General features: G+C 43.9%; 1 protein-coding gene and 1 long non-coding RNA gene across 2 annotated transcripts; both read left to right on the forward strand.

Moving 5' to 3' along the window:
* Positions 1-10558: 10558 nt before the first annotated feature.
* LOC121811457 lies at positions 10559-11790 on the forward strand. Its single transcript, XM_042212317.1, has 3 exons — positions 10559-10968; positions 11428-11491; positions 11582-11790. Exons 1-3 carry the CDS (start codon positions 10663-10665, stop codon positions 11752-11754), a joined length of 543 nt encoding a protein of 180 aa, XP_042068251.1. The 5' UTR covers positions 10559-10662; the 3' UTR covers positions 11755-11790.
* A 2528-nt stretch (positions 11791-14318) lies between these two features.
* LOC121811514 lies at positions 14319-23817 on the forward strand. Its single transcript, XR_006052548.1, has 6 exons — positions 14319-14445; positions 14550-14758; positions 20043-20160; positions 20254-20787; positions 20869-21116; positions 21235-23817. It is a non-coding gene; the product is annotated as an uncharacterized LOC121811514 (long non-coding RNA).
* Positions 23818-26964: the final 3147 nt, after the last annotated feature.

The following is a 26964-nucleotide window of genomic DNA, read 5'->3' on the forward strand; positions in this document are numbered from 1 at the left end:
TAGGCCGGTTGGGTGGGGGAGAAGTAAACTCTAGGGAAAAGGTACCCTTAGAGTTGGTATCACAATCCAGAAATCATACATTAACAATGCATGAACAAAATCAGAAAAAGAAAACTTCACATCGGTTAAAGTCTTCACGATGGGATCCACTTGATATGCTCCGGCACTTCCCTCCGTCAAGGAGTGCTTGTACTCATTGCTACTGTCCACGTTGCCCCAATGAAGGTAGGGGTAGGGTCTCGGTAAAACCTCCTAGAGATAAAACCCGATGGGAAAAAGTCTCTAGGAGGAAAAAGAGTACCCCCGTGGCCGAGAGCAACACTAAACTCCCAGGTGCTCGATCGCTTGTTCATGCGGATAAAGGGAATATAAAACTGCATATGTTACCTTCTTCACCTCGAACACCAAGTGCTTGGGTTCGAATGCTGATCCGTCAAAAATCAAGGCATTCCTGCCTCGCCACATTAGGCTGACCATTGCAATGAGGGCTAGCCTTCTAGCCTTGCGGATGATTGCCGCGCCACTTCTTTCCTTGATCATCCACTTGATGGCGCTCGATACCGTGGTGATGTTCCTCCGCATTCCTAGCCAAGATTTGATCTCCTTCCAAATTGCCCATGTCTTGTGGCATTTGAAGAAGAGGTGGTCCACCGACTCCGTGTGCGCCATGCACAAGGGGCAGCGTTGATCGATATTCTTGTAGCCCAGTCTGTCCCTCGTTGGAAGTCGTCTTTTGAGAGCTTGCCAAGTAGTGAAGGAGTACTTTGGCGGGACAAACTCCTTCCACACGAATCTGTGCCACAGTCGTCGTTCTCCTTTTATCCTGAACCACTCGTATGCCTCTACCGCTCCCTTGCTCCCGTACCACTGTCCCAACAGCTTCTCTACTTCTCTTCTCGGCCGGTCGGTGAAGTTCCACGTTGGGCCTGCCTCTCGACTCTAATGTCGAATGACTAGACTCAGGAGTAAGCAAGTGTGCACGTATGAGAATTAATGCAAGGCTCGGTCCAGACACAACGCTCCTTAAATCCACTGGATCACTGGGTCCAGGAACTCAAGAGAACTACAGTGTTTTTGTCGTTGGACACACTCGACTCCTTCAAAAAATAAATCCCTCAACCCGAATACTATGAATTAGTATAGGGAAGTGGGGTCGATCCCACAGAGATGGATTCGCAGGGTAGCGCTAAGAGACTATGGAAACAAACGGCTGCTGCCACGCAAAGGGGTTGAGATTTTAACTACCACTAGATCTAGGCAAGAAATGTAAACGCTAGACCTAGGACACAGAAAACTTACTGGAATCAGACATCAAATCCGAAAGACACAATCACTTCCTTGACTGAGTAAATAACTAACTGATTGAGACTAGGCAGAAAGAATAAAACAGCGGGGAACATGATTCCAAATATAGCAAGTACGGTAAAAAGCTGCAGATAACAGATCAGCTCCAGCTAGCTTCGCATGCAAAGTTCCTAACAGATTCAGAAACGCAAATGCAGAAAACAGAGCATACTCCCAGATTCGAACAGAATATAGAAATTGGGATGCCGGAAACTTGCTACGAATCGGAAATAAACCATATCTACGTAAACTAGGCGGAATGAAATGAAAACACGTAAGCTAGGCATGAAATTTAAACACTCCTGCTCAGAATCACGTCGGACGCTTAATCCACTCCGGATCCAAGCAATCCAAACTCAACAATCAACTAAATCAACTCCATAACTCCGATTCTAACAGATCTGCTCCGATCACCGCCAAATTCAATCAATCAAGAACAATCTGCAAACAAGTCACAAACTCCAGCAAAACCCAACCTCCGATTCATCCAAAAACAGAACCATTCTTCAGATCCAAACGAAAAATATCAGCAAATAATCAGAAACCAACTGCGAAAAAATAAACAACTCCGACAATCCAACTCGAAATCAAGCGAACTCAACCAACAAACCAGAAATGAACACAATAGACATAAGCGAAAGTAAAATCTGGAATAAAACAGGAAATATTGGTTAACAAAAGAAAACCGAGCTTCGAACAGCGAAGCTCGGCGGAATCAGTGTAAATAGCAACGGAAATGTAAATTGTTTCTTCGCCCCTTGAACTAGGACGGTGTTACAACCCTCGAACCACTCTCGGAAAGCTAAAACGTGAACCCCAGCCAAGTGCTAACTGGAATCTCTCGCGAATTTGGAGTCAAGTGTGTGGAAAGGTGAATCGAGCAAGGGGCTGTTAGTGAGGCCTCCACCCGAGAAGGTCCCTCCAGCCTGCATGCTTCTCCCTTTTATAGATGCGGACATAGCCTTCTAGAGTTTTCGTAGAAATCCCTATTCTACCCTTCAACTCCGAGGCTTCCTCCGTCTAGCAATTTTCTTCCAATTGTTCACCCTTTCGCCAGTTTCCTAGGACCATGCAAGCGTCCTCTTCTTTTCCTGGATCTGGCGAAAAACTTCACATACCTGACTTAATTCAATGCGTTAGACCCAGTAATTTCATGAAATGAACCCCTAGACCGATGCATGAAATTAGCCTTATCAGTCGGCAAGCAATTCGTCTCGGATTTCAAGCAGCCTCTTGAAAAGTGGTGAGTCCACATCATCCTGTTCTTGAGAAACTCACTATGGATCCATTTGATCCACGGAGAATCCTTCTTCACGTGAATGTTCCACAAGTTCCGCACAAGTAGAGCCTTGTTCCACGCCCCGAGGTCCCAAAAGCCGAGTCCACTTTCATCCTTCGGTAGGCAGAGTTCCTTCCAAGACACCGGAGGGTATTTCGTATCCCAAAGGAACTCACGGCAGATAGAGATGACCCGGTCCCTCACGTTTGCTGGCAGGGAAAAGACTTGTAGCCAATAGCACTCGACTCCCTGCAAAACAGAGCGCACAAGTTGAGTTTTACCGGTATTAGAAAGATTCTTACCTGTCCATTTTTTAGTGAGGGATGCGATCTTCTCAATCAACGGCGAGTAGTGCATGATGTTGAGCTTGCTCGACGCGAGGGGCACTCCCAAGTACTTCACCGGCAGGGAATCCAACGGGAAGCCGAAAATGCTCTTGATTTCCTCCAAGTCCCGGGTTGGCAGCTTGCCACCTGAAAAAAGGCTAGATTTATCCTTGTTGATCTCCAAGCCCGAGCAGCCTGAGATTTCCTCCATAGCATTCGCCAAGATCTCCATGGACATGTAGTCGCCCCTACTAAAAAGCATAAGGTCATCTGCGAAGGCTAAGTGAGTAATCTTTTCTCTCACACATTTTGTATGGAATTTAAAGTTGGAGTTCGTCGTTCGGGCTGCAAGCAAACGAGATAAATATTCCATGCAAAAAATAAAAGGAGTAGGAGACATAGGATCTCCCTGTTGAAGTCCCCTTTTGCCGGGGAAGAATCCGTGCGGGCTTCCGTTGATCGCGATCGAGAACCTAGGTGTCGTGACACACAGCATTACCCAATAGACGAACTTCGGGTGGAAGTTCTGCCCATGTAGGATGGATCTGAGGAAGTCCCAATCCACAGTGTCATACGCATTTCGGAGATCAATGTTGACCGTACACTTAGGAGCATTATTCTTGTCCGCATATCCTCGCATAAGCTCTTGCGCGAGATGGATGTTGTCCATGATATGCCTCCCCGGGATGAATGCCGACTGTGCCATGTTCACCAGCTTGTTCAGTAGTGGCGCCATCCTCCTCGACAGGATCTTCCTGATGATCTTGTAGAAGACGTTGCAGCAGGAGATCGGCCTGTAATCGCCCACTGTTGGGTTGATTGAAGTCTTCGGAATCAGGGAAATCACCGTTGTGTTGAAGTTCTTCAATAACTGGCCTGTTTCAAAGAATTCCTTGACTGCATCAACCACGTCTTTGCCAACTCTCTCCCATTGTTTCTTGTAGAGTGCCGAGGAGTAGCCATCGTGCCACGGTGCCTTGTCGTTCCCAATGTCAAACAAGGCTTGTTTGATCTCCTCGACCGTGATGGCTCGCACCAGGTCCCTGCTGTCCTCCTCACTCAAAAGTGGGCCTTGTCTAATGATTTCCACCTTGATGGGTTCCAGCTCCTTGTTGGTTCCCAAGAGTGTCGAGTAGAATTCCACAAACTCACTAATAATTTTCTCTTGATCCCTCGTGATGGTTCCGTCTCTCCTGTAGAGGAATGCAATATAATTACGTGAGTTGTTCCTATTAACAAGAGAATGGAAGAACGAAGTACTGCGATCACTAAGGAGTAAATGCTTGAATTTAGCTTTTTGCTTATAATACTCCCTTTCAGAATTCTCAAGGTAGGCAGTCTTCTTCTTCTGATTGGTGATCTGGACCCGAAGGGCTCGGTCTGAGGTGTCCCTGTCCGCCTATTTTTGGAATGCCTCAAGCTTTTCCCCTGCCTCCTTGGCCCTCTTTGATAGTTCACTGAACTCCTTAAAGTTGAACTCCTTGAGGTGCTTTTTAAATTCTTTTCCTTCCTCGGCGAGCACAAATTGCGCCTTTCCTCGGACATTGGAAGCCCAATTTTCTTCCACGAGCTTATTGAATCCTGCATGCTTGAGCTAAAAATTAAAGAATTTAAATGACTTTGGGTACGAGACGATGTTACCAAAGAGGGTGGTGACGGCCGGTGAGTGGTCCATGTACGGTCCCGATGGCAAGAACTCCGTACTAGCCAAGTATCCTTTGGTGAACCAAGCGTCGTTGATCATGGCCCTATCGATCTTGCTCGATATTGCATGATTCGTCCAAGTGTACTTGCATCCTGTGGACATGACATCTTCCAAACCAAGCAAGGCACACGTATCCACCATGTTCTTTATCTCATATTCGGTAGGGACAGCGCCCCCCACTCTTTCATCCTCCGTGAGCACATTGTTAAAGTCACCGCTAACAAGTGTCGGCTCATTCTGCATCACATGTTTAACTAACGAGTCTCATAGAGGGCGTCTATCAGGTATAGTATGCAGACCATAAACCAAAACAAATTGAAACGTATTATTGGAAGTCAAGCACCTGATTTTGGCGTAGATGGCTTGTTCTTCCACTCTGATTAGCTCGAGTTCCACTTTGCTTGGATTCCAGATTAGTAGCTGATAAGGCTCGTTTCATGCATTATTTTTTGGTAATATTACATGCTTTTTGGGGGAGATAATGCGCAAATTTGAGCTTAAGTGTGCAGATATTTGCTGGGTCAAGTAGAAGCTGCAAATTGACCGAGCAGATGCAAAATGAGCAGAAAAGGAGTATAAAGCGTCAAACATCCGCTAGGTCAAGGAGAATTATCAGGAGAGCAGGTGTGTGAAAAATCTGCCGGACCCAGGAACGCACACAAATTACCCGGGGCGAGGAAAATGGAGCAGAGCAGATTTAAAAGATCCTTTTTTAAGGGTACAAACGTCAAATCATGAAGAGCATACCCTAGGGATTCGAGCTTGAAGCCTCCCTATATAAAGGGACCAACATGAATGAAGAAAAGGAGCGCTTAACGCTATGGTAGTTTAGGTAGGGAGCTTTCGGTAGCGTTTAACGCTACCGTTCTCGTAGTTTAGGTAGGAAACTCTCATAGGCGCTTAACGCCACTGCTCTCTTAGCTTAGTTTAGTTTGGTTGCTGATTTCTTAGCTTAGTTCAATGGTTTCGACGGTGGAATTGACGACTCCGGCGTTGGAATCCTTGCTTTATTTGCCGCTTTTGAGAGGATGTAGTTAGATCTCGAGTTCCATTGGAGGAATTGACGACTCCGCCTTTGGATCTCGACCTATTTCGGGTTTAATGGAGTTTTGGTGTTTATTTTCATGTTGATGATGCTATTTACTCATGTTCTTGGATGCTTTTAGTAATTGGTAGCTTAGATGTTTAGATCCATGATGTTTACATGATTTCCAGTAGTTTAGAGGTTGAGATCTAGTTATTCACGTGCTCTATTTCTCAGATTTGTTAGTTTAAGTGATGCATGCAAGGTTGATTTGTGTTTTTCTGTTTTCTGCTTGACCCAGGAGAGTAGATCTGGCAGTTCTAGCTTGAATTTCATGTTTAATTTTAGATCTGAGATTGCTCTATTTTCATGGTGTTCAATGCTCTGTTTTCACTCTGTTTTAGCTTAGTTTCATGAAGAAGATGAAGTTTGCTGGTAGTTAGGATCGGATCTGCTTTAGTTTGTTAGTTGCAGCCTTCTTGTCAGTAGCTATTTAGGGAAATCTGTTCTGCTGCTTTTCTTACGATCTGTTGTCTGGCTGTTTTAGGAAACTTATTTGCTTGACCCAGGAAACTTGTTTGCTTGACCCAGGAAACTTGTTTGCTTGACCCAGGAAACTTGTTTGCTTGACCCAGGAAATTCGGTGAATGATCCAAAGTTAAATTCAGTTTCGAATCATGCATGCATTTATATTTCAAGCAATTTCCATTCTCTGGACCCAGTAGATAGAATAGATTAGATTTAATTTCCCAGGTCTAGGAGTTAAAACTCAACCCTCTCGTTGCGTGGCAGCAGCCGATCACTTTTCTGAATGTGTCGTAGAAACAATCTCGAGTAGGTCCCTAGTCTCAGTGGTTCGACCCCGCTCTTGCCGCTTATACTTCGTAATATTTGTTGCATTAGTGGGAAAATTATAAATCTTATTGAAAGGAGGAACACGTGCACACGACACACGTGCAAAAATCCTCTCTTCAGTAGCATTCGACTGTTTTTGATCATTTCAAAGTTATCCATGGCTTTCCAATCTCTGAAGTTGTTCTCAAGGAAGAGGGTGTAGTTCTCCTTCTCAAATTTTGTTTCCAAAAGACCCATGACGTCGATCTTGTGTGTTCTCACAAAATCGACGATTGCAGCTTGGGCGGGGAGTTGCTGAAGTCCCCTTATGTTCCATGTTGCGACAATCATTGTGACACCCCGGGATCAGCATCTAATCCATCCCCCCAATGGGGAGGTAACATCCATCTTCCTTGACCGGGACTGGGAACGGGTCTTGGCTTTCCTTAATCTGTTGGGGTCCCCAACCTTGTCACCTCGGCTAAGTCGGGTACCAGCTTCGGATCGCTGGGCTTGGGCGTCGTTCGTTGCCTTCTCAAGGCTGTCGGTCTCTGCATCAGGCTCCATTGCATCCTCTCCATCACCGACCATCGGTGGCTGGGTTTCCGATACTCCCTTAGGTTGCTTCTTATGTTTCTTCTTGCTTCCGAAACCCTCCTTGCCGGTAGAAGCGTTCTGCACTTGTTGCTCCACCGGGGCCACCTCTTCCACTACCTCAATTTCTGCATCTTTTCCTTTGTCGTCCTTAGGGTCAGCCCCTTCGCCAATGTTTCCATACTGATCCATCCCCCGTTGGATCCTCGGGTCACGGCTTCTGCTTCTGTGGTGCCTTTCTGCATTGACAAAGGGATTCGGCTGCTCAAGAGGTGCGTTCCCCGGAATGGCTGCCAAGATAGGCGGCAGGACGGCTGAGAGTATGTCTTTCGGGGAAGTCGGGATTTGCGTAATTACAGGTTTGTTCCTCTAATCATCCAACACTTTGTCCCTAGGCCTCAGTGACTTCATCTCCATCGGGTAAACAGTACCCGATGGCTTCCAGTGCATCTGAGATCGTTGTTTTGATCTGGAGCGCTCCCGAGGCCCTGTTCGGTCGGCCGGCCCCGTGTTCTATTCTCGGTAGTCTGGGAGATTCTTCTCCGGCTGCTGGGCCAGGTGCTGCGGCCTGTTCGGTTGCTGCCCTAGTCCCCTGCCTCATGTCTGCCCCGACATTCATCCACAAAATGACCGTAAGTTTTGCATGCGTTGCAGAATTTTGGGATGAACTCGTACTCGATTTTTTGATCCACGTAGTCCCCGCTTGGCAGCTGTATCATGAGGGACTCCTTTGGTCATTTTGATGTGTCGATAATGACTTGGATACGAGGGCCGTCCAATGTCTCACGCCTCAGAGTGCTAAAATCGGTAGAGAGCGGAGTCCCGATGCATGAGGCGATCTTGCTCACCGCTGTAAGATTCTAGAGTTCCAGTGGCAAATCCACCAGCCTCAGCCAGATTGGGACCATGACTTCGGGTTCCATATCCAGATCAAACTTCTTCGGCATCGGCTGTAGCACCAAGGGTATCCCGAAGATGTCAAACGGTCCTAGCTGTCGCACTTTCTCCATTTCTTCCTTGTTCCCAAATTGAAAGCAGAGCCACCCCTTTCGGTGGAAGGTGACTCGAGACTTGCACTTCCATCGGCGCATGAGGTCGAAGATTACCTCCTTACCCGGGAACCGTCCAGCAAACCTGCCAATCAAACAAGCGCCCCATCCATGGGGGACGGGGGTAATGTCAGGCTCGTCAAGGATAAGGAGATCAGATTTAAGCATTTTATATTTGATAAGTGCCAAGTTCTCTTTTTGGTATCTCGGGTCCACATCAAAATGTGTAGCCCTTTTTAGCCATGCGTGATAGGCCGGGAGTGCTTCGACGTGTCGCTCGTCACCCGCTGAAGTCTCCCCCGCTTGATACTGCGCTTCGTCGGGAGCGTTCGGCGGCTCGGAAGGTGTCTCTGGTACAAAGTCCACCTCATCGTAGTCACTTAAGTCTTCCTGCCCGCCTATGTTCGTATGCAGGTAGTCGGCGTACTGTTGCTTTATTACGGCTTTGATCTCTTCTTCGTTGTCTTTCTTCTTGTTCTTCTTTGAGATAACTGTGCTCCAATTCTTATTCTGCGATGCCATAGGAAATGTAAAAGTAACGGGGGAATAAGGGTCAAGGGACGATAACTTCCTGTTTAGCCGAGAAATGGCTAAGAAATAGTCGACGGGTCCCGATGCTCCGACGTTGCGAGCCTGGCCGAAGAGAGTCGATCGAGGAAGGGAACTTACCCGGTACCCTCCGCCCTGATTAAAGCCTTGATCAGTTACAAAGAACCCGCCGCCCTGATTAATGCCTTGATCAGTTAGCACAGAACCCTCCGCCCTGTTAGTGACTTGATCTGTTCACCGAGCACCCTCCGCGCTGATTAGTGCCTTAATCAGTTAACAAAGAACCCTCAGCCCTGATTAAAGCCTTGATCAGTTTACAAAGAGCCCTCCGCCCTGGTTAGTGCCTTGATCAGTTCACAAAGAATCCTCCGCCTTGATCAGTTACAGAGCACCCGCCGCCCTGATTAGTGCCTTGGTCAGTTTGCAGAGCACCCGCCGCCCTGATTAGTGCCTTGAACAGTTTCCTCAGCACCAACCTCCTAGGATTAACAGCTCTACACAATTCCCCAAGCACCTCACCGCCCAAAAATAATTATTCTCCTACTTCCTAAGCACGCCGCCCAGTATTAATTTTTCTCCTAATTCCTAAGTATCCAGCCGGCGCCGAAGACCTCGCCGGAATCTTCTTTCCGATTCCTTTTCCACCGTTCTGACCTGTAAACACAATCGCTAATCCAAACTGGATTGCTATAGGTAATTCACATGACAAAATAGCTAATTCACGGCCAAAACAAGGGCGAAAACGTAAGGAAAGATAAAATCAATTGAGCACCAATAATCACAGTTTGGCCAAAGTGCGTCCAATTCTAGCGGAATAGAGGGGCAAACGCACCGCCGACTAAACAGTTTTAATGGAACAGTAACTTAATCACGAAAACCTCACAAGAATAACACCCACAAATTAAGATATGAGCAAGGAAACTTATCGTGGTGTTAATCCAGTCAACCTAGCAGCCCTCCCCGGAGGGATTCGATGGTTGACGCTAGTGGGTGAAACGTCGCAGCTCGACTCAGAGGTCAGGGCAGAGCCCCCCCCACCCGCCTTGTTTCCGGTTCCCTTATCAACCGCCGGCGGTTCAGTAGCCGTTTGAATGTAATCTAATTCAAAACTGGGGTACAACGAGGGATATGGAGGAGATTCAATGGAGAGGAACAAACTTATTTTCCAAAATCTTTCCGCCGGAGCTTCTGCCGGATTTTCAAAACTTCACCACCACCACTAAAAACAATTCCACCGATTGATATGATATTCAAAAGGATGCTCTCGGTTGGATTAAGTGTTTAATCGGTGTGGTTTTGGAAGAAAGTTGACGGAAATGAAGAAAAAGCAAGAGAGAGAGTGCGGCGCTAGAATTATTTCTAGAGAGAAGCTAGAGAGAAAATTCTAGTGAGAGAAATTCTCAAACCACACTTAGAAGAGAATCCTCTTATTAATAGATCTAGCAAAAAAAAAGGTTATTGAAGTATTGTTAATAAAGAATGATGCCCACCTTATAAGAGGGAAAAAACTTGCCAAAAATAGAATGAACTATTTTGGTAGAATCGATAAAAATTGAAAAAAAAACTATTTTTTTTGAGACAAAGATAGTATAATAAATATGCAAATTCGGGTCGGGGCAACCAAACGAGCTATGGGTAATTGGTGATTGAGCATTAGTTAATAAGCCTTAAATATGGGCCATAATATTTATGTGCATAAATTTGAGGACATTTATTTATTTAATTTATTGTCCATAGAATTCTTGTCGCCTGCCAAAGGACCACGTCTTCACCTAATAACCAATAGACGAGTGGTAATCTTGCAATCTTACAAAACACACACAATAAGAGTTGCTTGTAACCTCACAATTTCCCCTCTTCTCTTTGTCCTCTCCACAAACACACATTAACATTCATATATATATATAGAGAGTGAGCTTCAAAGAGGCATTGAAGAAATAGGTAGAAATTATATTGAGATGGGATTGAGGGCAGTTCCTCTCTCACCGTCGCAGAATGGTCTAATATTTCCACCAACATATGTACAGCCATATCTTCACTGCAGAAGAAGCTCATTAAAAGTTGGAGTAGTGGTGTTTGCAAAGAAAGAGAATGGTGAAGAAGAAGAAGGAGGAGGAGAAGCCATACCTAAGAGGAAGCAAAATCTATTTGAGAGTGTGACAGAAGCCCTAGATTTCTCGCAAGTTAGATCAGCTCGTGATGCCAAGCTGCTAGAACAAGCCAGACAAGCCACCAAATCTGGAGATCAGATGTCTAGGGAACAGGTATTATTTCTACTCATTCCATTAACTTTTTCAATCCACTTTCTATTAAATTTCTTAAAACCGGTATCGATTCAAAGTAAAACACATATTGAGGTACGGAGGGAGTATTATTATTAACTCATCCTTAAATTGTCTCGTGCATCTCAATTTTAATACAATTTTTTGATTAATTTAATACTCATACTCCCTCCACTAATAAAAGGACACATTCACTTTGACACAAATTTTAAAATAGTAAGTATGTTGAAAATGCAGTGAAAGATGAGTCTTATTTTTATATTAGTTTTATAATGAAATATAAATGGAATAAAATTAGTAGAACGTAAAATCCAATACAAAAAATGGTAAAAAAGTAAATAAAAATTTTATTAGAGACTGGATGAAAAAGGTAAAATAACATTCATTAGTGGATGGATGGAGTATTGTAAAACTGATTTTGTGAATTGGTTGGTGTTGCAGTATGGAGCACTGAGGAGGAAGATTGGGGGAACATACAAGGATTTCTTCAAATCATATGTGGAAGGTAATTAATTAACCACTCAATCATTGCCTTACATACACTGAATTTTTATTCATAAGATAGAGAGAATTGATGAAAATTGGGAAATTGCAGTGGATGGAGAGTACGTGGAAGAGGGATGGGTGGACAAGACGTGCAAAGTTTGCAAGAAAGACACGAGAGGAGAGGAGAGGCAGGTGGACAAGTTAGGGAGATATGTGCATGTTGCTTGCTTGAACAAACCTTCTTCTTCTGGAAACTTCTTCACTAAACTCTTCACCGGATAAAATTATAGCAATACAATCCCAGTCTTTTATTTTCCATCGTCATTTATTTTCTATACATTTTTCGTAGCATATCATAGATTATTATCACTGAATTTTTCATAATAATAAAATAGTCATTTTCAGCTTTAATTCAACATGCCCTTACCCATTAAACAGGCCACACAGAAAATCTAATCAACAAATCCAACACTAGATTGAGCCATTTAATGCTAAATGTCCCTATCTACCAATTTAAACACAACCTAACCATATAAATTTATTAAACCCATCATCTTGAAAACTTCTTTTTTGAATGCCATATTTCTTTTTATGATATATATGGTCAATTGATAGACAACGTTCTTTATTCAAGTATTCTCTCTGTACTCTATCCTGAATAGAAACATCAAACTCTTCTATAGGCTTTCGTTGTCCTGTATCAACAACAATATCATTCAATTCAAATTCAACTTCTACTCTGGGATAGATTTTCCACTACTTCAACAACGGGCTCACTTAGAGTTGAAGAAGAGCTACCCGACGTATTTTATTGAAGAAATGTTCCATCTTCCACCTAATTAAAAATGACTTCCTTACCACTTCAATTTATATCTATAAACCACCAATTCGCCATTATCACCTCACAAACTCAATTTCACAATCTCACATAAATTACATACATATCCCTATATAATTATAAGTCTATAGGCTGGCAATGAGTTAGTTATGAGACAATCCAAAGTTCCAATCATTCAACAAAAAATATAACAAAATTCTCCAATAAATATTTACCATTCCAAAATATTCAATAAATTAAAAGGTAGAATCTATAATTAACATCTCTAATAAATTTTTACCTAACAATATTCTTGAATCTTGAGTTGAGTTGAGTTGAGTTGGAGAAGAACAAATGAAAAATCCAAGAAAACCGAAAAACCCTAATCAGAATTCCTCGTTCAATTTCTGAATGAATTAGAGGTAAAAAGTGCAATTATTTAAGTTAAGTCATCACGCTTCAATTTTAAAAAGTGCTTCCACTTTGTGTTCACTATGTTTGTTATAGCAAGACAGGATAAGAGCATCAGCAATGTCCCGGCGGAATTCCGATCGGCCTGCCGGAATTCCGCCGAGGACACCGTAGTTCCGCGGCGTTACGCGGAATTCCGTCGCGACGGGCGTGCAGACGTCCGCCGTTGCGTTGACTCCCACGAACGTCCGCGCAGAATTCCCGTTTATTGCATTTAATTGTGGGAAGTCCTTCGGAAAGTCATTGGGGATGTCCGCCACTGTGCAGTGGAAAGTCCTTATGACGTGGCAGTGCAGTAGGAAATCGGTATGACGTGGCAGGAGGTGTTTTTGAGAATTCCGCGAAGAATTCCGCCGGGAATTCCGCACCACTGCTGATGCTCTTAGAGCTCATTTCTTAGTCCAACAGAGTGTTCACTTTCTCAGACTTGAATCTTTAGAGCATGAATAAAGCGGAGGGCCGGGCCGCAAATCGCGAGTCCCGGCCCGTCCCGCGCGTTGGAGGAGGAGGCGGCACGGTCTGGGTCGGTCCCCGTGCCGCGATCCCGGCCTGGTGCCCGTCCCGCGGCCCGGCCTGGGACGGCGTTGCAGCTTCGGGGCCGTGACGGAAGGGCTGCAATTTTTGCCAAAAATTGGAAGAGAAGAAGAGGGAGGAAGAGGAAGAAGAGGGAGGGGGAGAGGAAGAAGAGAGAGGAAGATGAAGAAGAGGGGCGGCCGATCCAATTGTATTTTTGCATTTTGCATTTTCGAATGCATTTTTATTTTATTTTTTGCATTTTGGAGGGGTGGAGGAAGATGAAGAAGAGGGGCGACGGATCCATTTAGTTTTTTTTTGCATTTTTTGCATTTTGTAAGTTATAATTTTTAGTTTTTTTGCATTTGTATTTTTTTTATAGGATTTGTAATTTCTTTTTTCGAATGAACAATGCATTTTCCCGGTTTCAATTGTTCAACGAATTGCGTTTTCGAGTTAAATATGTTGGAGTTGTGAATAGTGTCATTTATTAGTTGCGGCCCCAGTTGCGGCCTGCAGGGTTAGAGGAGTTGAGGCTTGAGCCGCAACTGTAGAGGAATGATGACGTGGAGGGGACTTGGGGCCGGAAATGGGGACTAGGTTATTCATGCCCTTAGAGCATCTCCAATGGACGTCCGCGACGGGCGACCAGGACGTCCGCCATGGTGGCGTCGAAGGTCGGATAGGGACGTCCCGTGAGGACGTCGGGTGTCCTCGGACGTGCGGGCGACGGGCGGGTGGACGTCCGCCATTGTGGAGTGGGTCGGACGTCCGGGTCGGACGTCCGGTAATTAAATTTTTTTTTAAAACTCTATATATTGCGGGAAGGGCGATGAGAAGGGCGGATTGTGCAGGAGATGTTCTAGTAACGTGACAGGAGGTGTTTTTGGGATGTCCTAGTGGATGTTCGAGTGGGACATCCGCCCACTAGAGATGCTCTTATGGCCCGATACATTGCATCTGGCCCGCACAGTTCCTATTAGAAATTGTCATTTTTAAATTCTCAATCGGACGGTGCTAATAGAAGCTGCATCGAAATTAGAGTCAAGAATTGGGTGTAAAATAGCATCTATAGCCATGTATTTGCCTTTCCCCCCAAATATACGACGTCTTCTTTAATCTCACTTTCGATTAACCCAACGGATTCAAGCGTGAGGAGTAGGTAGGGCAAGGTACGCGTCCCTCACTTTCGATTTTCTGATTGAAGTTGGTCTGGTTTTACATTGAACAACAAATTCACAAAGCTTCTTCCACTAATGGTTGTTGAATTTCTCAGTTAGGCTCAAGATTGCTATCGGTCCAATTCACGCCTTTCCATCCCCAAATTCCATCGAAGACGGTTTTCGTAATAGCTTCTTTTAAATTCTGAGTGTAACAGCTTCTCTTAAATTCCATTGACCTCAAAACTCACTCACAGGTCCCCTCGCAGTTCCGACCATACCAGGATTTCGTTCACCCATTATATCCGACCATTAATTTCATCAGGTATAGCCCCCCGCCTTCCCTTTTATTCAAACTGTAGTTTGTCAATTGCTTAGATGAAGTGTGTGGTGTTGAAATTACATTCTGGATGGAACCTTTTACCATTCCTCTCTTGTAAGCTCCTTTGTTGATTGTAATAAGAGCATCTCCAATGATAATAGGCCAGCTACAAACTATTCATGCCACATCATCAGCACTGAAAACTCCTTCTACCATATCATCAGGATAAGTAACTGGACAAGCAATAAGCTAGCCACAATAAACAAAATTATAAAAAATAAATAATTAACAATCACACAAAATACAGAATTAAATTTACGACACAGATACGAGAAAATTCAATAATAATAGTAAAATTAAAAAAAGTACATTAATTAAAAAAAATTATATTAATTTAAAAAATCTAACGACGTGCAGTCCTCCGCGCCCACAACTTTTCAATTAAATCATTTTGGAGTCGAATATGAGCATCCACTTGGCGCATGTCGGCATGTGCCTTGATGCGGCCGACTTCATCGTGAGGTACCCCCATTCGTACGTTGGGGGCGGCCACGCCGTGGCTTGGGCCGGCTTCATTAGCATCGTCATTGGCCCAACTAGTCAGTTGTACACCTTCATCTTCGATAATCATGTTGTGCAGAATAATACAGGCGTACATTATATCAGCAATGCAGTCGACATGCTACAAACCGTTGGACCCCTAATTGCCGCCCATCGAGACTGGAGCACACCAAATGCGCGCTTCACGTCCTTGCGTACCGACTCCTTCCGTTCCGCAAAGTTGGTATTCCTCTCATCTGATGCGCATCTGATCGTCTTCACAAAGACGGGCCACCTAGGGTATATCCCATCCGCCAAGTAGTAGCCCATATCATGCTGGTTCCCGTTGGCGATAAAACTGATGGCCGGACCGACACCCTGGCACTGCTCGTTGAAAAGGGGCGACGTTTTGAGGACGTTGAGGTCGTTGTTCGACCTGGCTACCCCAAAATATACATGCCAAATCCACAGCCGGTAATCAGCTATGACCTCGAGGATCATCGTGGGATTCTTTTCCTTGTAGCCGGTCGTGTAGAACCCTTTCCAGGCAGTGGGGCGGTTCTTCCACTCCCAATGCATACAATCTATGCTGCCCAACATCCCGGGGAACCCATGCTTCTCCCCGTGCATCTGCATCAGATCCTTACACTCTTCAGGGGTAGGGCTTCGAAGCTACTGATCACGGAATATTTCAATGACGCCCTGATAGAAATACTTCAGACAATCCAGGGCAGTCGTCTCACCGATGTGGAGGTACTCGTCCCACATGTCTGCCGCGCCTCCGTACGCCAACTGCCTGATTGACGAAATGCACTTTGTATAGGTGTGTGGCCGGGTCTGCCAGCCGCATCGTACCTGAACCGGAAACACAAATATCGACGCTCAAAAGCGTCAACGATACGCATAAACACTGCCCTACGCATCCTAAAACGCCGCCTGAAAAGAGGCGCCCCAAACCGCGGCTCCTCCGCAAAGTAGTCTTCATATAGCCGCTGATGTGCAACTACGTGATCCTGATCAATCACTGCTCGTCGGTGGACAACGGGTGGAGGTCGAGATACCGCCGGCTGCAAGGCCCTTTGTATCAACCGGTTTATCTCGCGGGACGTATAGGCCACCAAATCTTCGTTCATTTGCCGTTCGTACTCCTCAACATCACCACCACTACTACCACTCGCGTTACTCATTTCACGTTGTTGCTCTTGTACAAAAATTAAGATGGAGAGCAAACTCGTTAAAACAAGTGGTGCGAATGAAAATGACGTGCAAATCGCGTATATATAGTGTTTTGAAAAATTAAAAAAAAAATTGAGCTGGCCGATCGCTCGCCGATCGAGAGCCTGCAATGGCGGCCAGCCGACCGGTGAGCGGATCGGCCAGCGCTCGAAAATCGGCGTCGGGTCGTCCATTTTTTTTCCGAATAAGTAACTTAAGGATCGGCCAGCGCTCGCCGGTTCCCCGGCGCTAGCCTGTCCGCTCGCCGCCATTGGAGATGCTCTAAATGAAGACTTTTAAGGATCCCTCTTGTGGGTACGATATGGTTCATACGGTGACAACTACAAGTTACAAATATTTGGGACTACTGATGTGAATCAAATGGTAGTTCTGTATTGCATTATTTTAATGCACTTTTTAGGTGAAAAATGGACTCATATTGATATATTGTAGGACAGAAGACTAAGTTATAAGAGAGAGAGAGATGAGAGAGGAAAAAAAGTCCGAATCTGAACAGTAATCAACGCCACCATTGCAACGGCGCCAAAAATGTTTGAGGGGGTATATATAGGTTACAAACAGGATGTCGTGCGCCGCGTTTTCCCAGCGGGCCGCTGCACCTTGGCTAGCGGTCGCTGTGGGTTGATCCGTAGCCTCTGCCTCTCGAACAGCGGTCACTGGCAATCGTGCCGTAGCTTCTGGATCTCTTGGAGTGCTCGCTGGGCATTCCCCAGCGGTCGCTGGGCGTGTTTTTCATTTCAGCACAACTTTCTCTGGAGCGGACCGCTACTAGATCAGCGGTCGTTGGGTGCCAGGGGTCGCTGGTTGTGTTGCAGCGGAGCGTTGGGCGTCTCGAATGCTCCAGATTTTCAACTTCGTCTTTTTGCTATCTTTTTAGGCTCAAATATGCACTTTTCTCACAAAAAATGTCAAAATACCAAAATAGATAAACATGGACCAAAATATGGATATGAATTGTGATTTTGACATTAAAAATGGACCAAATAAAAATCCGACCGTATCAGTATGACATGGTTCATACGGTGACAACCACAAGTTACAAAATATTTGGGCCTACTGATGTGAATCAAATTGTAGTCCTTTATTGCATTATCTTAACACACTTTTTAGGTGAAAAATGGAATCATATTGATATATTGTAGGACAAAAGACCAAGCTAGGACAAAAGACCAAGCTATAAGAGAGAGAGAGGAGAGAGGAAAAAAGGTCCGAATCTGAACAGTAATCAGCCCTCCAAGATTAATTTCAAATGCTTTCTACAAGGCCACCATTGCGTTCATCTTCGAAAGAGCTTCGCGTGGATACCTTGCACGCCTCATTCGGAGGCAGGTAGAAGAAGATATGGCTGGTTTATGAAGACTGCGCATGGAAGTGAAAAAACGCCCGACCTGGGCGATTTGTGAGCAAAAGACACCCGACTGGGCAAATGTTACCAGGCTGTTTTCGAGCTCTAACTATTTAAATAGCTAGGGCACGACTTCCAAAGTAACTTTTGGCGGCTGGAGACGAATTTCAAGGGGATTTGAAGCTTGGCAGCCATCTTTGGGAGAGAAGAACAAGATAAAGCCTCATCCACCTAAAATCAAGCCCCATATGGTAGCATTTACTTGCTCTTTTGTATTGTTGCCCACTATGAGTGACTAGATTTTAGTGATTACTCCTAGTTAGTGAGGGAAGCTTGTAAATATGAATCCATAATTGTGTTTTGATAGATTTTCATATTTTGGTTCTTATCTATGTCTTTATTTCAATCCGTGTTGGGTTTTGCTGGCAAACTTAATCCAGCAATGGCCTTATCTTCAATGTCTCTTTAACTTGGGGTAGGGAGCTAACATAAATAAGAAACCCTAGGCTAAAACTGATCAGGGTATAGTCCGAGGTGGATCTTGTATGTTGAACGTTCGTATAAGTCAATCCTGAGCGTACTATGCGACTGTAGGAGTGAAAGGTTGGTAAGTAGAGCCTAGGAGATGTGATCAACTCATCCTATATGTAAAATTCCATGATCAGTGATCAGTTGAGTGAGAGCGTAAAATCAACATGATCCCGATAAATAATGGAAAGTAATTAGACTTTAGGATTCATGTGAATAAGCAACCTGAAACAAGCTAGGAGTATTCTTCCCTCTTTATCATGATTCCCTTGCATTTTTCTTTCTTGTTTCGGCCTTCACTTGCCTCTTGATCAAAAATAAAAAATTAAACTATTTTACTGCTTTTTAGTTAGGTTTTTACTAGTTTTAGCAATTAAACTCCTGCATGTGGGTTCGACACCTTTTATTCTACATTGCAGGTCTGAATACTTGCAGAAGTAGTAATTTTAGGGAATTATTACTTGTTATGTGTTCTTAAATTGCACCCTAATAATCACAACACCTACATATAATGGCTGTTCGAACTGGTAAATAAGCTCGACTATACATGATGATTGAAGATATTATATTACTATACCACGGTGAGACGACTTTGCTAGTCCATAAATATGTGAGTGCTCGAACCTGTCGGTCAAGAAGAAGAATTATTGACCAGGAAACACGATACAATGTTCTAAACAAGATCCCATCAAAATTGAAACACCTTGACCGACTTGTCCATGTTACTGACGCCGAATGCATAGCTAATCTCCGAATGGATCGTAACACCTTTGGGAAGTTATGTCGTATCCTAGGTGCATGGGGTGGACTGAGGACCCACAAATACCTAGGTGTTGAGGAACAAGTTGCCATATTTCTCAGAGTACTAGCCCATCATAAGAAAAACCGCGTCGTTCACTTTGATTTTTGGCGCTTGATACTCTTGGATTTTGCACTATTTTAAGGCCTTTATTTGGTCAGTTTTGAGTGTCAAAGTTGCATTACGTGTCCATTATTTGCACCGTTTTAAGGCCTTCTATTTGCATATTTGTGAGAAATGTGCAAAATAGAGCCTAAAAAGATAGCAAAAAGTCAAAGATGGAAATCTGGAGTATTCGAGCCAGCCAGCTGTCCGCTGCACCTCAATCAGTGACCGCTGGCCGCCAATGACCGCTGCCCATGTAGCGGCCAGCTTCGGAAAATAGAGCTGAAAAGAAGAGCTAAATTCATAAATGTCTAGGGATATGTTAGTAATGATTTTGTATAACCATAATTGTGAACGCACATCCCTGGAATTCCCTTATCTCTCTAATTACTTGTAATTAGTTGTTTACTTGCTTTCAAACTGTTTTTATTTTCAAAATTCCAAAACTTTTTGGTTTTCCAAATTGTGAAATAAGCTTAGTAGAAGGTAGGCAATTTGTGATTGTTTTTCCCGTGTTCGATATCCGGGTACTGACCTTTAGCTATACTAGATCTACACTGTATACTTGTAGGTTTATTTAGTGTTAATAAAAAGAATATCAAGTTTTTTGCGCCGTTGCCGGGGAATTCCTTCACTACGTGATTGATATCTTCAAACAGACGAATTTGCTACTTTGGATTTTAATTGCTTTCTGTTTTTAATTTTTAGTTTGTTTTTGTTTATGTCTCTTTCAGGTTGTGTATGCGAACGCATTCTGGGAAGAACATCTTAGAGCCACTCAATCTTGAACTTGAAAGGACCCGTAGGAGAATAAGAAGTGATCGAAGGATGTCAACTATGTGCAACAAGGAGGTGGTCCCTATAGACCTTACAACAACAATTATCGCCCTAACCAGGGGGAGTAATTTAAATAATTATAATGGGTACCGTCCTCATCCCCTGCAGGATTTAATGTGAGCAAAGGTGGGGTAGTTGAACCCTTGAAGAAGGAGGAAAAGTATGACCAAGGGATCATGAAGATATTGGAAGTGCTAGTGCAAGATAGAAAGACCAATGACACCAAGATTGAGGTTGTTGAAGCAAGGTTGAACAAACTTGAGGCCGGAATTAACACCGTTGCCACCGCCATCACCAATATCAAGAATCAAATGAACCAAGTCCAACAAAAGATAGAGGAGGACAAGGCAAAGGCAATAGCACGAGTGGCCGACATCAATAAAAAGTGGGTTGCAAAGCATAAAACGGAGGAAGGTAGCACTTTCGGGATGAGTTATGGAGTCTGCCCGACGCCCAGCGGGCCACTGCCGAACAGTCAGAACCACCCGCGAAAGATGGACTCGTGCGAGACAATGAGATTGTACTCCCTTTCCAGCCAAAGAGGAAGTTCAAGCTTGAAGAGCAGTTCAAGCATTTTTTAAATATGTTTTGTAAAGTTCATACTAGTATCCCTCTCGTCGATTCGTTGCAGTAAATTCCTAGGTACACTAAGCTATCAGAGGAGACCGTTATGAAAAAGAAGAAGCTTACCAAAGCTGATCTCAAATTGTCTCATCACTGCAGTGCCATCATTCAAAGGGAGAAGGCCGTAAAGCAAAAGGATCCTGGCCAGTTCATCATTAGGTGCTCAATTGGGCAAGGAAAGGTGGACAAGGCTCTCTGCGATCTAGGAGCAAGCATCAAACATCATGCCATTGAAGTACTATGAAAAGCTCAACATTGGACCACTCAAAACTTCAGATGTGATTATAAGGTTGGCCGATAACACCGCAATCAAGACAATGTGCATGATCCAGGATGTGTTGGTAAAGGTAGATGATTTCATTTTCCCTCCCGACTTCTTTATTCTTGATATGAAAGTAGACAAAAATTTAGCTCTAATCTTAGGCAGATATTTTCTAGCTACATGTAAAGCTCTAATTGATGTAGGTAGGGGAGAGATCACGATTAGTGGCAACTATAGTAGATCCACCTACAAGATTGAGAGTGCAATGCTTAAGTATGAAGAGGCGCAACGAGCTAAGATGGAGCATGAATGCAGGGTGGTCATGATGACCAAACACGTCAAAGCCTTATAGGCTACTAGAAGGGGAAGATCTTTCTAACCCTTCTATTATCATTGTTAACACTTTACCTCAAGCTCCTAAAAAGGGCAAGCCTAAGCTTACTAAGGCTCATTCGCAGGAAAGACAAAAGAAGAAGAAGAAGAAGAAGAAGAAGAAGAAGACTCAACCGCAAGTCGACCCCGAAATATATGTAATCAAGACCTCGAAGGGGAAATACAAATGGTGGAAGAAGTTGAGCACTAAATTGGTCCCATTCGCGGTTTTTAGCACTTGGGTCGTCGATCCGCCCACCTAGTTGGGACACTTCATGTCGAGCCAATGACTTTAAACAAAGACGCTTGTTGGGAGACAACCCAACTCATTTTCTTTTCTTTATTTTTCGTTATTTTTGTTTTTCCATAATTTTCGTGCATTTCTGCACCTTAAAAAAAAATTATTTTGGAGCGGCCGCTGCACAATCCACAGCGGACGCTTCCCATTTTACACATGTGCAGGTACAGGCCGGGCCCTAGGGTGGGCCTAGCGGTCACTGTGCGGGCCACAGCGGCCCGATGAAGAGGAGCCGATTCTGAACGCGTGCATCGGTCGCTGCAGAACGCGCATCGGTCGTTGCGCGAGAGGTAGTGACACGAAAACTGCCTATAAAGGTATGTTTTCTCATTCTTTTCTTCATCTCTTCTCTCCATTCTTCCTTGCACACGACCCCAACTCAAATTCATCATCAAATTCACACACCCACACTCTCATTCTTCCATTTTAATTTAATTCTCAAGCTTTCATCCTCAAATTCACTCCAACACAAGGTATGAATCCTAACTTTAATTTTTGAGTTTAGTTTCAATTATTTCATGGATTTTGCTCTTTATTGTTGATTTTTTTCGGTTGAAAAACATGTCTTAGCTTGAGGGATGATTATGGTATGTTTTCACATGAGTTTCATGGTTAAATTTTTATTTAGGTTGGTGAATTGTTAGTTTTTGTTGGTGAATTGTTGGTTTTTGTTGGTGAATTCCCTCTTGTTCGGTTGAATCCTAACTTTCCTCATTGTTTATACATTGTAATCATGTTCATAGCATTGTGAGGCTATTATTACTTCCATGAATTGCGATACATGTGTAGATTATAGAGATTGTTGGTTTCTGATGTTCATGCTGATACATCTCTGCATGAGGGATTAATTCACGTTGGGGGATGGATTGTTGTTGTTCTAATGTGTTGGTTTTATTTTACATGTTCACATGCTACACCTTAGAACACATGTTTAATACAAGCTTGCACATCATTGTTGATTGTTGATATATTTGTAGTTGAGTGCAAGTTTGGGGGAACCCTTGTTTGTCTACTGTTTGGTGCTCTTTTAAGAATGTAATTTTATTTTGTAGGAAAATGACAACAAAAGGGAAGCCCGAAAACGCGAAGAGCTATGGAGTTAGCTTTCCAACCGATGACCACAAGCGATGTGAAAGAGAGTCTCGGCTAGAGACACGGTGCCTTCACGGTACCCCCACGAGCTTCCCCTCACCACCTTGGGTATTCTCGAAGACTTTTGGGCGTGGTGCAACGTCGGGGATGGAAACGACCTAATCCAAATGTTCCAAATGAGATGACCCTCATATAGGAGACTCACTCTCGAGTTCCTAAGCACGCTCAAGGTGCTCAAGAACCTCCGTTCCCGCATCCCCGAGACGATAGACTTCCGCCTCGGCAACCGCAACCACACCTTCTCTATGGAGGATCTCTATGAGGTGTTCCATTTTTACAACCTCAACCCCGACGAAGGAGTGGAGTATGACTACTCCGATATTTGGAGAGCCATGACCATAGAGGGAGAGGACTTCATCCCGGCCTACGCTAAGTCCTCTTCCTTCAGCAACCCCGTCCTAAGGTACCTCCACCAGGCCATGACCCAACTTATGTTCGCTCGGATTGACCATAGAGGAGTGTCCCAAACCGAAGAGCCATTGAGGCAAACCCCGTTCAAGGGGAGTTTAGGAAGAGGAACATGCCGATGCACATCCCCGCCTTCGACCCCGAGGAGGACTCCGTCTTCGACGACATCGATCAATACCATGAACGCGGAGAGCATTCACATACTCAAGGGAGTGGGGCACCGCCGCAGCAAGAGGAAGAAGAAGAAGAGGAAGAAGTTGAGGGTCACCGTCTCCGCAATCGAGCCAAACGCCGTCACGGAAGGCCAAATGCTAATGAAGAGTTTCAAGCCGATACCTCCGCCCACTAGGAGAGATGTTCTCCTACATGCAAAATATGTCCAACACTTGGGACAATAGATGGGCGGAGCAACAAGTCCACCTACATCCATCATTACTCTTCCTCAGAATGACGTTCCTTCTTCTACCGAGGATGTCAACTATGTCCAAAATGGGGGTAATCCCAATAGGTCATGTAACAACAATTACCACTCTAGTTAGGGGGTGGAAATTTTAATAATTTTAATGGTAATCGCCCTCATCCTAATCTCTCATATTCTAACAATAATTTTCTCCAACCTCTTGCAAGATTTAATGTAAGCAAATGAAGAGTAGTAGAGCCACTCAAGAAAGAGGAGAAGTACGAGCAAGGGATCTTGAAGATCTCGTAAATGATAGTGGAAGATAGGAAAGCTAACCAGACCAAGATTGGGGTCGTTGAAGCAACCTCGCGGCGGAAATGAACACCATCGCCTCCACTGTCTCGATCATAAAAACTCAAATGGATCAATTCCAGAAGAAGACAGAGGAGGAAAGAGCTACGGCAATAGCACGGGTTGCTGATATCCACAAGAAGTGGGTTGCCAAGAAGCAAAGGATGAAGCCAGCACCTCGGATATGAAATCTGGGGACTGTGCGATTACCAGTGGACCGCTAGACACACCGCAACTGGCAGCCGGAAAAGAGACCGTAGCAGCCGAATCCAAACAGCATGTGCAACACAATGAGATTGTTCTCCCATTTCAGCCCAAAAAGAAGTTTAAGTATGAAGAACAATTTAAACACTTCTTAAATATATTTTGTAAAGTTCATACTAACCTTGCTCTTATTGACACATTGCAGAAAATCTCTAGGTACGCAAAACTGTTGAGGGAGGCAGTGATGAGAAAACAAAAGCTAAAGAAGACCGACCTTAAGTTACCTCACCACTGCAGCGAGATTATCTAGAAACAGAGGGCCGCAATGCAGAGAGATTGATAGGGCTAATTACAAGCATGGTTTTATAGGGGTTTATTACACTAATCGGGTTGATAATGTGTGAAAAAAGTGGTGAATGTAAGTGTGCAGGAGCTAAAAAGTGTTGAAGCGGCAGAGTGCAGGAACAACTTGATTAACTCGGAAAAGAAGTGAAAAATGGCCAGAGCCGAATACAAGTTGATCAGTTGGGGACAAGCAATGGAGCCTTCCTAGACAGCAAGTTGATCAAGAGGGAGTTCACCACATGAAGACATGCGATGATGAGTAGACATGCGATGATGAGTCATAGGGGAGAGAAAGGAAGATGCCATCTCAAGGGCATTAATGTTAAGTCAGGATGAGCTTACCCTAGGGATTTATGCCCATGGCCAACCTATAAATACTGGAGAGAATGCACACAAGAGGGAGTCAGCGATCATCATCCTTAATCACTACACTTCACACTTAATTTCGTAGCATGAAGCAAGGAATCTAGCAGCCACTGGAGTCGACTTTCTACCACTACATCCCTCTCTTCTTCCTCATCAAGGGAGCAGGGAGCTAGATCTGCCAAGAGCCTTTCATCGTTTGTGTTTTCTTTAAACCCCGAGGGGTCAAAACATTGTTACTCTGTTTTTAGTTCATCTTTCCCGAAGCTTAGTTGTTTTTGATGTTTTTATCTTAGTTACTACTCTAGTTACCTTCCGTTTGTTGATCAATCTTGCATATGAGTTTGGAATTTTTGTTTTTAGTTGTGTTTATTCAAGATCGTTTATGAAATGGAGTTTTTAATGCAAATTGTTTTGGATCTGATGTTTCCTAATTTCGATTCCCTTGTTTAGATTAAGTTTTATTCTGAGTTGAAGTTAGATCTGCATAATTTAGTTGTTTAAGTTTAGATCTGAGTCTGAGATGGAGTTTGCGATGCATGTTGGTTTGCTAATGGTGATTTCTGAGTTAGATTCTGCCCTGATGATTGTTCTCCGTTCTGTCTCCGATTTCTCGTAGTTAGATCCGAGTTTTGGTTCATCAACTTGCATGAGATTAGGATAGATGCTATAGATCTACTTTATTTCCGTTCAATTTGCATGGATCTGTGTTCTAATTTGTCAGTTTCCTGTTTTCATGTTAGCTGCTCTGTTTAAATCTGCCGTAGTTGTTTCCTTTAGTTGCTTAGCGAAGTAGAAGGTCGTAGTTCGTTAGAGTAGTAGTCCCTATCACGTTTTCATAGTTTTCAGCTTTTTAGTAGTTCGTTTAGTTGTGTCAATGGTCTCGAGTTACTTTCTACATAAGTACCTTCCCATCCTTAGTTTAGTTGATCAATCCAGTATGTTTCTTAGTTTTGAGTTTGTCTAGTTAGTTCATCCGTTTAGTTTAGTGAGTTGATCCATTTAGTGTTTAGTCTCAAACACTAACTTTCTACTGGAAAGCGTGGTCGTAGCCAAAACCTCCCAATGTCCCAAACACAACTCAACACGCCTATATCCCTGAGGGATTCGACCCTTACTTTCCTTTACCAGTCTATAGTATTGTGGGTTAAGGTCTTGAAAACCCTAAGTCTCTCCGTTTGCATACCCAACAACTAGTTAGTAGCTTGCTTGATCCATTGACCATTTATCTTGATCAAGTGCGTGAACCCTATGTACTTTATTTAATCTGCATGCAAACTAGAGTATTTTAGTGAAAGCTTTCAAATGGCGCCGTTGCCGGGGATGGTTTGCGTTATTTGTTCACGTGTTTAAGATACTTGGTGTACATATTTTTAATTCTTTTATTTTCTTTTTCAGTTTATGGAACGAGGCGTGAACTTTGGGTGCTGGAATAACACGCCTAACTGGAGAGATATAGAGTCCAATTGGAGAATCAGAGAAGTAGCCAATCTGGTCATCACCACATCTGGGTTGAATAATGGGGGACCGTCAAATACTAGTTCTGAAGGACAGGAGGATCGACCCCTGTTTGTTGAGTCCAAGGAGGAGACTTTTGGAGAGAAAAGACCAGTCAGAATGGCTGCACTAGTAGATGACGATCCTGAGATCGGTTCTCTCAGCGCTCACTTACATGGTGAGCCAGCACATGCTATCGTGGTGACTCAAGGGTAAGCGAATATAGAGGTGAAAAACAATGTGCTAGCTGTTATACCTCACTACTATGGAAGTAAAATCGAGAGCCCATATGACTTCCTGCATGAGTTCTATAAACTCTGCGGAATTCAGAAGTGTCCAGCTGGATCAACCGAGGACGACTACAAACTCAGGACGTGGGCTGAGTTCAGATCCCAGTTTTTGGATTATTTTTTCCCCTCCACGAAGACTAATCCTCTGAAGAAGGAGATACAAGGAGCCCATCAGGATGACGATGAAACTTTGATTCAGTACTAGTTTAAGGGAAAGCTGGATGTCTGCCCAAACAACCACATGGTGGAGGCA

Source organism: Salvia splendens, chromosome 7 (genome assembly GCF_004379255.2).
Source record: "Salvia splendens isolate huo1 chromosome 7, SspV2, whole genome shotgun sequence".
Lineage (NCBI taxonomy): Eukaryota > Viridiplantae > Streptophyta > Magnoliopsida > Lamiales > Lamiaceae > Salvia > Salvia splendens.